Source organism: Camelina sativa, chromosome 5 (assembly GCF_000633955.1).
Source record: "Camelina sativa cultivar DH55 chromosome 5, Cs, whole genome shotgun sequence".
Lineage (NCBI taxonomy): Eukaryota > Viridiplantae > Streptophyta > Magnoliopsida > Brassicales > Brassicaceae > Camelina > Camelina sativa.
This window is the reverse complement of record NC_025689.1, coordinates 9,130,013-9,144,058: the sequence shown is the minus strand read 5'-3', so window position 1 is coordinate 9,144,058 and position 14,046 is coordinate 9,130,013. Positions and strand designations below refer to the sequence as shown.

Genomic DNA, 14,046 nt, shown 5'->3' with positions numbered 1-14,046 from the left:
AGAGACTTACTGGTCTTACTGGAAGAACAATAGGGTTCAAGAGATTTGGTGGTGATTGTAACAACCTTTCTTTCGGATGACTGTATTTGCAATCATCTCCATATTTACATGTTCCAGTGTTCATAAAAAACCTACATTCAGCTCTTTCAGAAATGTGATGATGTGATGTCACAGCCACAGGCACCGATACACTAGAACTGGAGTCGGGTTGAGTTTTCACATTGTAAATAGGGTTAGATGCAGCCTGCACCACAGTAAAGAGAAAAGAGAATTTTCAGATTAAGACATTCTTTCGCAAAATGGATATGTTGTAAATGAAGGTGAAATGTACTAAAAGCAGATATCTCTATCTATTTGTCGTAACTTCACAAAGAGAGAGATTTCTACTAGAGCACTGAGCAAAGATATTTAAGACGTACCATGTAAGTAGCCCAGCCTTGAGGAGGTAAAAGACCTTGAGAGGGTGCAACCATGAAGGGCATATAGGCCTGAGACTGAGGAACTTGAGGACGAGGCATAGCTCCATATGTTGCAGGAGGCAAAGACATCATTGTCATTCCACTGCCATAAGGGAAACCAACAGACGGAGGAAAGCTAGACATTGCATATGCAGAGTGGCCATTAGGAGCCTGGGGATGAGGATGATGGAATTTGCAGGCAACTCCAAAACGACACAATCCTGTCTGCATGTAATATGGGCATGATTTCTCACCCTGTAGAGAACAGAAACATTTAAAGGTCTCTATCAAGTATGGAAACTGGTGGACGAAACTGTAATGATAAGCAAACTATCTGCATGGTGTGACCTTACCTGTCGCATAGGAAAACCGAGAACATTGAACAGCACGGGTCCAGCACCATTCCTGTCCTTTGGGTGGTGATATTTACACGTTGGGCCATACTTACAGGCTCCTGTCTTCAGAAAATACTACAAAGAAATTGCATACAGAAAAGGAATGTGTTCGTTAATCCTCTTCAAAGAAACGTAAAACAATGCGGTGCCTCAACTATCAAAACTATTAACACTTTCCATATAAAGAAAGACTCAAGAGTAGATATGTTTTGCAGCATGAAAATCGAATGTAGATTAGGCGTCAATTTCGCACTCATACTACAACTGCTCAAACTTTTCAGACCATCTCCACAAGGACACAAACTGATATATTAATTAGTATAATGTAAGCAACACACCTCACAGTCTGGCTGTCCAATCCTCTCAGGTAATTGGTCTTTGTAATAAATAACACCCTACAATATGTTACAAACTGTAAGTAAGCTAGAGTAACAGGACAGATGCAAGAAGAGTCAGCCATATAAACAAAAGTTGTCACCTGAGGAAGATGGGTAAGAGGATGATTGTAACGACAGGTGTTTCCATAGCCACACTGCCCAGTTCTCAAAAAGAACTGGCAATCTCGCTCACCAGGACGATCAGGATATGGACTAGATTGATCCATATTGTCTTCATTAACTTTCACCCTCCTCAAGGTATCTAAGAAAATCAAAAACAACAAGAAAACGAGACAAGAACATTACATGTCTAAATCAACCAGAGAAACCAAACTCAAATCATAAGAATCCACTTTCCAAAACCAATAAGACAATGTCAAACTTCAAATCACACAAAGAGCAAATCAGAATCTAAATTTCGAATACATAATCAGAGAACAATATCCAACGATATATAAAAAAACATGATCTTTAACTTCCAGAATTCAATGATCCGACACAAGGAATCAAACAAGATAACTCGAAAAAAAAAAGAAGACAAATTCGTATTCAACCATCCAAAGTTTCGAACTTTGATGATCGAAACTCTCAAAAAACACATTGAGAGTTGGATGATCTAAACCAACAACAACAAAAACCATATGATCTTCAAACACATTACGAAAAAGAAACCGTTTTTATTTAGATCTTTGATGAACAGAGGAGAAAAAGTAACTACCTTCAATTTTCTCGGGAGATCGAATCGACCCAGTAGAGTTCTGAACCTGCTGCTGAGTTTCGGACATGGCTCGTTGTAATAAACAAACACAGTCGCACACAGAGAGAGAGAGACAAAAATCAAAAGAACTCTTTTTATGTTCTCCGAGAGAGAAAAGAAGAAACCAGAGACGAAATAGTTTGTTAAGAGTTGTTGTTGCGTCTAAGTAAGAAGAAGAAGAAGAAGAAGAACGATGATCACAATGATCAAAAAAACAAAGAGAAAAGAGGAAAAATAAAGATTGTTCCTTTTTACCGATGAAGAACAAAATGTGAAAAAACGATCTTCTTCTTAAATTTAACTTTTTTATTTTGGTGTCCCCCACAAAGATAGATTTATATAGTTTGAACAAATCCAAGAAGCAAAAAATAAAAAAGACAAATCTCTGCCCAAATATTCCGATTGGAATGAAATTTTTCCTTTTATTTTCTTTTCCCAGAATCTGAGATTTTCGTGGGAAAATTTTCGGATCTTCCTTTTTGGTGTTTTTTCCCTTTTTTTTATTTATTTCCCCCAATGTAATGAAGAGTTTTCAATGTGAATACAAAGAAAAATAAAATTAAAAAAAGGATTTAAATAAATAAAATAAAAATATAACAGTGGCTGAGTAATGAGTCTTTGCCCCCTCGTGTACGGATTAATAAATTCTGCCGGTTCATTTGAAATGACGATATTACCCCTATAATGTTTTCTCATCAAACTCGTTTGCGCGTGATCTTATTTTTTCAATGTGGTGGTTCCATTTGAACCGTCCGATCCGAACCTTGTGGGACCCGCTCTATTCTCTTTTTTTTTTGGGAACATTATTTAGTAAAAATTAAAATTAATTAGTTTCCCATTTTAAAGAAAGGACACAATTAAAAAAAAGTACATAAATGTGTGTTAATCTTATTAGATTTAATACTAAAATTTTAATTATAAAAATTATTCATTACAATATACTCCTTATGACAAAAATTTATGGCATTTTGGAGTATGAGTTGTTCATAAATAATGACACAACATAATTTTCTAAAATAATTTCCTTATGACACATAATTTTAACATTAAGTTCAATAAATTATAGATAAACTTTAAAATGTTATCTATAAAAGTTCTAATGAAAGTTTTTAAATTAATTATTAAAGAAAGGACACACTTAAAAAGGTTATTACATAAATGTTAGTTAATCTTAATAGATTTAATTCTAAAAAAATTTAATTACTAAAATATTCATTACAATAATATGATTTGTTGTTCATAAATAATGACACAACATAGTTTGCTAACACAATTTCCTTGTAAAATTAAAATTCAATAAATTATAGATAAACTTAAAAAAAAATTGATTTGATTATAAATGAAAATAATTATATTTGCTAATACATTCATTATTTTTTCCCATACAACATTATTTCAACAGATTGACAAGGTGGAGTTCACATTATTTTCATTAGTTTTGATTTATTGTATACAAAATGGTTAAACGGATAATTTGGTGCGTTCATGTATGCTTAGAACGGTGTTATATGTAAATAATTTTTCCATTAGTTTATTTGAGTCAATTTACTTTTAGTTGTGATAAATAAATAAAAAATTATTTCAAATCTACCAAAAGTAAATTATTTTTGTTTCGGCAAAGAATAAACATTTAATATGCAATCACACACACCTAACTAATTTGAAAGCAGTTTTATTCGCGTATCTAAATGACGGTGCGTGGCGTGGCGTGGGTGCGTGCGTGGGTCCTTTTTCTTAATTATATCTTTCTCACTAAATACTCTCTTCAGATTTCCAACTACATATTATGCTCAATCAATGAATATATTACACTATAAATGGTTATCTATTGACTCTCTGAGCACTCTTTCATTTTAAATAATTGTTGTCTCATTAACATTAATAGATACGGACTTACTGTTAAACAAAATTGTAGATAGTGCTTTAAACTTATTAAAAGTTTCAAGTGATCATTTTAAACTAGTAGTAACTTTTTATGAAGATATGTATGTCAATATATACTAGCTTATAGATATTTTTGAAGATAAATAATAAAACATGTATTTGATTATTTACATAATGTGTTATCTATGCTATAGGGTTTTTCTTAAAAAAAAATTTACAACATATGATAGTTTTCTAAGTAAATGATTAAAATTAGTAGCATTTGAACAATACACGGTTTTATGGACGACTCCACAACAAACCGTTTTTTCGTACTACAAAAGTCTACGAAAACTATACTACTGTTTAGTATTTTTCATTACATATTATATAGTAATTCATAAATTTGGGGAACATATATTAAAAAAAAAAAGAAAAAGGGTTGATGGGTGTTTTCGTCATTTAGTGTGGAGTAAGAGGTAAAAAGGAAGGCGTGAGCCACACGGTATTTTTATTTAATCAGAAGAAGAAAAAAAAATGTAAAATACTCTGATTCTATAAGATTAAGGGAGCTTTGTTTATTATTAATAAAATAGTGACGCATACTAAAATTCTTTGGTACGCTAATCTGCGGTTTAGGACCAGTTTAATTCGGGATGTAGGGCCCAGGGATGCTTTATGAGTCCAAATATTGTATTCCGATTGACTAAAGAAAATGTACAATGATCTTTTTTTTTTTCTTTTTTTTTTTTTACTGGAAGGATTATATTGATTCAAAATAGAGTTCAGAAAGGTTACAAATCACAAGATAAAAGATGAGAGTGGAAATTACAGAGACACAAAGATCTTTCCATAACCTACAACTAGAAGAGGAAAGGATTTTACCGATACATTGTTTAAACCAAAAACATCTTGTCTCGAGACTGATTGAGCTCTCGAAGGACCATAGGGAATCCACATACCAATTGGTGTTCACGGTCTTCAGCACAAATGGCATAACAAGAGAATGGAACTTGGCTTTCTCCGCATAAGATGCATCTTTCTCTATAAGTGTTTTGTCAAGGGTCTCTCGGGATAGGATGTAACCGTAAGATAATCTAGACCCACTTGAACCTTTCAACGCCACATAGAACAAGTAATTAAGCTAGTGCAAGCCTTAATTCTAAATGTTCTAACCCAACACTAACCAAAGCTCAATCCCCTGACTACCAAAGAAATATAGTCGAGGATGAGAAACTTAGCCCATAAAGGGAATCTACAGAACCTGAGCAACTGATGATACCAGATCTTAAGCGGTTACAATCTGATCAGAGCAAACAGGGGAACCAAAGTGGAAGACAGTAGAAACGAACAAGGTACCGAGATAAATGAAGAGTCGAGATCCGATGATGCAAATATTTGCTGATGAAGGAAGAGGGAAGAGCCGTCGCGAGAAGAAAACGGGATCCTCCAAAATCGCGTATACTCAACAAAGAGAATCAGCCCAGCCAATATTCCCCTCCGTGAATCACGACCCCAAACATCACCCCAAATCAACCAACAACCATCAGATCCTATGAATCTGGGACCAAAACACAATCTTGCTAGATCTGAAACTCCACCTCTACCGATCCAGTTCGCTAAAAACCTCTATGCTTCCACATCCGCATGAAACAACAACAAGGAATGAAAACTAAGCAAGAAACTAAAGGAGGTGACCGACGCCGGCGCTATGTGAGCCGCCACGCGCCGGTCAAAGGCTTAACGGAGACTTTTGAACTAAGGAAGCGGCGAGAGAAAGAAAAGAGAGAAAGTAGGGCGAACTAGTCAAATGCTTAAAAATGTACAATGATCTTGCAAATTCATTTTTGTTACCAATGTATCCACAATTTAATCAGATATAAAAGTTTTTATAATCTGATATATGTTAGCAAAAAAAAAAAATGTTATATGAATCGTTTAGATTTTTTTATTCTTTCCTACAAAACTATCCCATTTTGTGTTTTTGTTTTTTCTGAACGCGGCACTGTCGAACTCTTTTTAACCGTTTTGTGAAATATATATATACTGTATTCTTAAAAACACAAAGCATTTAAAATTTTCCGAAAGAAATCGAAAACTGCTTTCTCTCTCAAACAGTGCGACACCCAGGCGATTTTCTTCAACCAACTTTTTCCTCCGATATTCGATTCCGGCCGGCGCTGGCTTCTCCGGCGTCGGTCGGCCTTGTATTCTTTTCTGTTTCCAGTTTTCTTGTTTGTTACATCGTTTAGCAATAAAACCGATCATGATTCATCGATCTGAATTCGTCCTCACTCTTATGGTGATGGTTTCTATTCTCTATGCCGGCGACGTGGTTTCCATGGGACATCTCTACTACTCTTTGGCAGTTATCCCCACACCGAAGTCCATGATTCGATGTGATGCACTTACTATGTTATCGCTGCGTTTATTTTCAAGCGATTATCATAGCATTAGTTTTGAAAATCGATTACACCATGGTTGTATGATTGATTCAAAAATTAATGTCTCCAACTTGAGACAGATTTCTCAAACCCAGATCTGGGATCCGGGATTGTCAAGTTTAGAGATTGGAGATGGTGCAGTGAAATCACGGTCAGATCATACCAATACAGTGTGTCGATCGACACAAGAGGTGTGTGTCGATCGACACAAGTCAGGAGCAGTGGCAAACAGCGCGGTCGGTGCTTTCTTCTTCTCGGCTTTGGTGTTGGTGGATGATGTGAATAGGATGAGAACCAGAAGATCAAATCAACAACACATATGGGTTTACGGTATAATCACAAAAAATCATATCTCTTTTTTCAGGAGAGTTCCAAAATCTATGGTCTTGCGATGTAACGGATGGATCGCAGATTTTGCTTTTCGAAAGCGTAAAAGATGGTACATCGACAAAAAACAGATGTTTCCCAAGCTAGAAAGTCACACAAAATTGACGGATAGGATGAGAGCAACTAAGCATATTTTTCGGATTGCGGCGCCTAAATTTTTTTGCTTTTTCGTTACAGAAATATTTGATTGTATCTATATCCTTATATTTAACATTACAATCTTTGGTTCATATTAATAAAGTTATGATTTGGAGTTAAAAAAAAAATATATACTGTATTCTTGTACTGTTAACCAATGTTGGGGTAAGTTTTGGATTTTAAGGTAACGCAGCGCAGCGCAGTCGAGAGGGCATAGAAGAAAGCAACTGGGTAAAAAAAAAAGAATAAATAAATAATAACATTGAATGCAGTTTGGCAGAATCTACCAAGAGTCTCTTTTTGCTGTATTGCTTCATTTTTTAATAGAGACAGGACAAGTGTAGTGTAGTAGACTCAACAGGTTCGAAGGTTTACATACAACTAGGATTATTGTCTTAAAAGCCATTCTAACTATATTAAAATTCAACTCACAAGTTAAAAAAAAAAAACAAATTTCTTTGTTTCTTTTCTATTATCAGTTAAGACTTAAGAGCTTAGAAACGAAGAGGATTTTTTTTTACATAACTATTTCCATTAATGTGTATCATAATTTGGTTTACTTGTGTACATATATGAAATGGAGAGTTGTATTAATTTTATTGTTATGATTCTGAATTACGATAAGAAAAATTAAAATAATAAAAATCATGTAAAAGTCAAACCGGCTTTAGATATCTTCGAGGCACAAAATAAAAAAAAAAAAGCAGACACGATTCGTAAACAGTTCAAAACAGGCTTTGTGACCAAGCCAACGCTTCTTCTTGTTGACTCGTCGTCTCTCGTCTCGTCTCGTCGTAAACTAGAAGAAAACAAAAGTTACTATAAGAAGAGAAGAGAGAGGGGAAGGGCAAAATAGTAAAAACGAGTTTCTTTTGATTCATGCACAAGAAATCTCCTGCATCGCGCAAGCCCAGGTAGGACCCAAGGTGGGTAATGCTCTGGTGATCTAGGTAGCAGTGTAAGAGCAATGATATCTTACTTACTAACCCGTCAGTATCGTGCCACGTAACCCAATTGTTAAAAAAGGTTGTGATTGTCTGTGGTAACGTCCACTTCATTACAAAGTGTTCTTTTTCTTTCTTTCTAAAAGTGCACGTGGGTTTGACGCGGTTTGTTATGACCGGTTTGACCGTTTGAAAGACTCACTTTACCGTCGTCAAGACAGGAATTATTAAAAGGAATCCAAAAACATTATTATTATCAAAGGAGAAAAATATCAAAACGCAACAATCGCTGTCGTTTGGTAAGCAAAACTTGAGAGCCTCTTGTTCAATCTACTACGCCAAGGCTCTCTTTCTCCTCCCATACTTCTAAATTTCTAATGAAACCGTACTACAGTAGATGATGATGATGATAATATATGCAAAATGATAAACTTTCCCCTAAAGAAAAGATTGGGTTACTTGTATGTACTCTACTCAGCAGAAGAACATGTTGCTTTCGACTTTCTCGTGCAGGCGTGGAAGCTCTGGAACTTTCCCGTCCTCCGATATATCATAAGACTTTGTGAATTGCGCAAACTGAGCTGCTGCAAGGTGAGCATATCGCACTGGGGCCACTGATAGCAACAAAAGAGAGATGTCACATTGAATGTTGAGAGTTGTCTAGTTTTTGTATAGTGAAATAGAGGATGCAATGAGAGTTTGATTAGGGAGTGGGAGTGTTACCAATCGAAGTCGCAGTTGTGCTACGTTGGTTGCTGCAAAAGACAATGATTCGAGACCATTGGATCTTCTTAGTGATGGGAAAGCTAAGTTGCTATTTGTAACTGACATTATGAGAGAGAGAACTTACACATAGGAGAGAGAATGGATGAGATTCTGCAAGTCATCCGGGGAGAAACCAATCTCATCAAGTAAAACATGGTAATGAGCCGGTCTTGAAGTTCCCTGAGAGATCGATCATCAAGGAAAACATTATGTGGAGTTGATTGCAACAACTAATAAAGGTGTGAGGAGTGAAGCTTTTGAAAATAAACAAGCTTCAGTTTTTTGGGTCTAAACTTACTAATATTCCTGCATGAGCACACATGTAAAAATCATAGTTTGTTGGGTGTACGATCTTGGTGTCCACGACAGTTCCTGATAAAAGGGATTTTTTTTATAGATGAAATTTGTTCTGTAAAGAAATGGAATCCTAGTGTGCTGATGAAGAATTAAAAGTACTTTTTTTTTTACCTGCAGGAACGTTTTCAGGACCCTTAGCTTTAAACAACTTGGTGTGATGGTTCTTCTGAGCCACAATGACAGTGAATTTTGGCACGTCAGATTCACCAAGACGTTGATAGGCCTGTGCGATGTAGAAAAGAAGCATAACTGTTGATAATATCTTCTCTAGAATTTGAATAATAGATTGAAATCAGAATTTGATAGAAGCCAGAACCAAGACATGGGACTTTGAAACAAGACCTTTATAATTTGGTCCACCTCGATGTTCAAGACTTGGTTGAACTGTGATTCACTCACACCATCCCTATCAAATGCCCAAGGTTTGGGTAAGGATAGACTTTCTGATTTTGGAGGTAAGACAACAGAGATTTACAGTAAATGTTTTGCTAGTACCTGAAAATGATAATTTGCTTAGGCTTCCGTGCCCTGCTTGTCCGGTAGAACTCTACAAATAGTTCGCTATTGGAAACAAATAAACAAACATGGAGAAGACACTGAAACATCTACAGTACGATATCTCATAAGTTGTTAGATTAATTAAAAATAAAGCTGACAAACTAGGCTTCACATACTTCATGATACCGTTATCTCCTCTCTCAGTGTTCTCGATAGGTTGAAAGAGCGAATCAATCATCTCCAGACGTGGTGACTGAGTTCTTACAGCTGCCCTATACCTTGAGATTAACGGCCAGGATTTTGAACCAACAACCTTGTAGTAGCGGAGGTCGAGCAAGTAAACAGATACATAATCAGATCCTAAGTAAACCAGAAACAATAGACACAAAAAGGACAAGACACATGATCAATACCGCTGCTACTGAAGGAACATCTGCCCGACCTGGAGGCCCATGAGATACATCCATACCCAAAATCAAGGTGGGAATTTTGTTTATCAATGGAATGTTGTAAGAGTACTCTATTCCCAGCAGAGAATTGATGCCTCCAAGCTGTATTAAGACAGAAGAAAAGAAGTCAATTCACAGAGAACAACACATCAATAGATATCTCACGTGTTAGCTTGTTGGTGATATACCTTTGAATTTATTTTCAGAAGTACATTGGTGAGATATTGGTCATTAATCTTAGTAGGGCAGATGCATTGTGTGTGGATCCCTTCTTCAGTGAGGCATATTTTCTTCCAGGGACCTTTACAGTTTGCAATGACCAGTTGAATGAGAGAGTTCAAACATTAATATTCGTGGGAAAGAGGAGAGAATGTGAGATGATACCATAGATATCAGAAGTTTTCCGTTCCGGCAGGACACAGAGGATAAAATGAGGAGGCTCTGGAAATTTTAACTTCATCTTTGCAATAACTTTTTCTACCCTTTCAACAGGACCTGCTTTTTTATACTGTGGATCCTCTTCAACTAGTGCAAAAGGTCGATCAATTTCCTGCCATTTGACAAACCATAATTAGACTCTGTAAAATAACCAGACATAGTTCAACACTACACACCATATGAAAACGGAGAGAGTATCTACAAAACCTACAATGCCTTTCCTCATGCCACAGCTTATAAGCTCACGGGAAATGTAACTACTGTCGCATGGAGAAGAAAAGTTAACGATAGCCCAGTTTTTAATAGGTCTTGGTTCTAGAAGCATCTGCAAAGCAAGAAACAACGGGTAAAAATAACAGGGAGAAAGACTAGTTCGGGAATAATAGGTTCAATCAAAAAAAAAAAAAAAAGAGTAAGGAACCATTTTTCATCCACAATAATGAATATAATGATGCCCGGAAATCTTTGCACAATTACCTTGTTGTTAAAGTTCCACCGTCCGTTGCAAGGCTCAAAATCTTCATTCTTGCCAAACTTAAGCTGTATATTACAAATGGGACAATATGGAACTTTAATTGGCATGATAGCGCATAATTTTCTATCTACAAACAAAACATAAACAGGATTTACCATTGGGGGCTTGAGAACCCGGCCTTCAACTCGAGTCATTTCTTTTTCAATGGAGATGCCACATCCAGCCAAAAATGGGTCCTCGTCGTAGCAGTTGGTACACATTGCCTGCAATTCTAGTCAGTAATAATATGTGCCATCCAAGATAAAATAAAGCATCAACCGAGGTCAGGAAACGAAGCTCACATCATTGAGTGTTTTGATTCTCTCTAGAGGTTTTTGTCTTGAGTTTTCAATAAGTGAAGCTCTTTGCCTCCCTGACAATGCTTTTTTATAACGTTGCAGAGATACAAGATTGCAAAACTGCAAGAAATGGATTATAAATTCAAATCTACACACCTCCAGAAGTGGGATAATAAACTAAAAAAATATTAACCAAGGAAAAACTGTCGGAGACGCATACCTCCAGTGGAAGATAAATGGGGCGATTTGGCTTGCCAACATCAAGGCATGGCAAGTACGCAGAAGAAATAGGCGCTGTGTAAGTTTGCTTGAAATATTCATACACAGTAATCTCTCTAGGCTGTCCTTCATGTTCACCATCTTTAATCTTCATTGAAAATCTGGAAACGATGAAGAAAGTCTAGCAAAGGCTGATAAAGGGGACACAAATTTATATTGAAAGTTCAATCATGGAGAACATACAGTTGCTGATTGCACGGTTTCTGAGTTAGGCCTATAATTTTATATTCCATGTTACTGTGTGATGCCTTTACCCGCATATGTTTAAGCATTTTAGCGGCCTGCCAAGTTTCAATGAGAAATTCAAAAGCACAAAGCAAAAGCAACCAGGTATGTTTGCTGTTATTGTATTTAAAAGCCAGAACTACCTGAATCCAGTCGATTTGTCGTGGTGACTCAACACTCTGATTGGCTAACAGGAATTTAATAACTGGGCCCGGTTCTAAGATCATTGTTGTTGACACATCTGCAAACCATCACAAAACTGTTAATAAGACTATAAAAAATAAAGACAAGGTTTATGAAATCTGGATGAGAAAGGTATAATACTGAAAAATACCAATGTTAAGCGAGAGTCCTCCATGGGTTGGACGAAAGCTCGAGTGGAGACCTTTAATACCTTTTACACCTCCTCCAACCTCAAAGGAGTACCCATTGTTATGGAAATATGCCTGCCTGACCAAAAGACATCCCCTGCACAATCAAAAATAATCTAGAGTAAGCATCTAGCCAGGTCACAAATGCAAATAGTTGTACATCTATTAGATTTACAAACAAAGTGAAAATATAATGTCAACTTTGTCCATTAGCATATAGAGAGAGTATCCCTTATTCCTTTTGATGAAAAGATATACAGCACATAAGCAAACAGATAAAAAGATGCACCTTCCAGCTGCTTGCTGCCTTAGTACAGTGTCAAGCACTCTAAGTGCATCCTGAGCACTCTTATCTGGTGTATCGGCTCCTCTCTGAGTGACAGGAACAGACTTAAATGGTATTTTTGCAGTAAAATGTATCTGAACCTTGTAACTTCTTGGCAAGAAAGAACGTTTTGATCTTTTGCAAGTACTGGAAGGACTACCACAATCAGAGACACCACAATCCCTACAAACTTAACAAGACTGTGTTAGAACATCAACAAGATCTATCTTGCACACCTTGAGAAGATTAAATATTAATCCAAATAAGAGGGACACACCGTTTTGAAAATGAACCTTCCAAGATGACTTGAAAGTCAAATTCGTTCTGTGGCAGAGGACCAACAGTATATAAAGTCTTTTCTCCATCATATGCCAACCTTTTACCATCAAGATCAGAAGAGTAAGTCTTGAATAGTTGGTCCATAAGCTTTCTGCCTATTCCTTTTCCTTTGACATCATCACCCTTTTCTGTGGTGATACTAACCTGCAAGAAAGCAAAATATGTCAAGCATCTCTCTCACACACAAACACTGGTAAAAGAATGCAGAAAAAACGACTAATCAATCTTACAGTGTACTGGTAAAATACTACATCCGGCTGTTTCACAGAAACATTGAAGTGATTGGTGCACAATTCTATTGGGTTGCCTGTAGTTCCAACCCCAAGTCTAGTTGTGATGGCATAATCTCGATGGGTTGGCTGTTCTGGTTCTGTACTTATGGGTGACAGTGGCAGAGATGAAGCTGTCTCCATATCTCCAGGGGGAGGCAATCTGCAAGAGAGAAAACTAGAAGTTGGTTACAGTGTTGCAACAATCAGCCGAAAATACAATGTTCAGAGGACTGAGAAATAATTTATAAACACCAAATAAACGAGTGAAGAACCACAGATAATTACATATTACAGCGGACAACAAGCCACAAAGTATCCATAAAACATCCTAGATTTCTATATTTGGGTGAATATAAGGAAAGATAAAACAATAAACCATCAAACAGGTGATAACTGATAAGACAGATCAAAGATGAGTCAGTATCCAATAGTGGGCATAAAGCCTATATCCTGGATGACCCGGAGAAGCAACTCATACTGGCAGAATTTTCAACTCCCTAAACCCTGATCATCTCACTCATCCTCAGACAACTCTTTACTCTGATTTATTAGGGTTTTTTATTCAGACACACGAGGAAGAACGGGTTTTTGTTTCTGAACATTATCTCGATTTGAGAAGAGAGAAGATAAATCGCCATGAACATCTTCAAGAAGAAGAGCACTCCTAAAGTTAAAAAAGCTAAAAACTTTCGCCGTTTCTGAGATTTTGTTTTCTGGGTTTGGTTTTTTTTTTTTCCCTAAATCGCTAGGAATGGTAACAATTTCTGTTGGGGAACAAACTAATCTAGGAAAAATGGAACCTTTTAACTATTTGTGGTGTTCAAATGCGTCATGCAGTCAGCGACAGGAACAACAATCGCTACAAACAATTGAAAAAGAAGAAGAAGAAGAAAAAAAAACTGAAAAATTCAAGTAAGAATAACGTACCTTGAAAGGAGTAAGAAGACGATTTATTTCTTCTAGGGTTCCGGTGAATCAAAGAGCAGCGATAAGAGGGCTTTAGCTCATTTCTGGTCTCCGTCAGTCTTTGGGTTTCCCAGAAAAGGCAAAAGAATGGGAGGGAACGCTTCGAGTAATTGGGGGAAATTAAAAATATTTCATTTTTTTTTCAGGTTATTCCTTTTTAATATATGAGAATTGAGATCAAAATTA

The 14,046-nt window shown here is 36.4% G+C and overlaps 2 protein-coding genes across 2 annotated transcripts in view; both read right to left on the bottom strand.

Moving 5' to 3' along the window:
• Window positions 1–2,516, bottom strand: part of LOC104789046 (zinc finger CCCH domain-containing protein 26-like) — a 3,660-nt gene extending 1,144 nt beyond the window's left edge. Inside the window, exons 1-6 of the mRNA XM_010514799.2 lie at window positions 1,949–2,516; window positions 1,332–1,492; window positions 1,192–1,248; window positions 812–928; window positions 420–713; window positions 11–244 (exon numbers count right to left, since the gene is read on the bottom strand). Of these exons, the coding sequence (XP_010513101.1) occupies window positions 11–244; window positions 420–713; window positions 812–928; window positions 1,192–1,248; window positions 1,332–1,492; window positions 1,949–2,015 (930 nt within the window). The 5' untranslated portion in view covers window positions 2,016–2,516. The remainder of the gene's footprint in view (window positions 1–10; window positions 245–419; window positions 714–811; window positions 929–1,191; window positions 1,249–1,331; window positions 1,493–1,948) is intronic.
• LOC104786284 (protein argonaute 6-like) lies at window positions 7,991–13,987 on the bottom strand. Its single transcript, XM_010511645.2, has 23 exons — window positions 13,822–13,987; window positions 12,853–13,054; window positions 12,561–12,766; window positions 12,248–12,466; window positions 11,922–12,055; window positions 11,731–11,828; window positions 11,546–11,643; window positions 11,304–11,463; window positions 11,087–11,203; window positions 10,901–11,008; window positions 10,748–10,810; window positions 10,482–10,595; window positions 10,217–10,382; window positions 10,021–10,133; window positions 9,797–9,934; window positions 9,560–9,696; window positions 9,381–9,446; window positions 9,228–9,291; window positions 8,997–9,108; window positions 8,827–8,900; window positions 8,614–8,708; window positions 8,487–8,518; window positions 7,991–8,377 (listed from the first exon to the last, which is right to left on the bottom strand). Exons 2-23 carry the CDS (start codon window positions 13,033–13,035, stop codon window positions 8,238–8,240), a joined length of 2,637 nt encoding a protein of 878 aa, XP_010509947.1. The 5' UTR covers window positions 13,036–13,054; window positions 13,822–13,987; the 3' UTR covers window positions 7,991–8,237.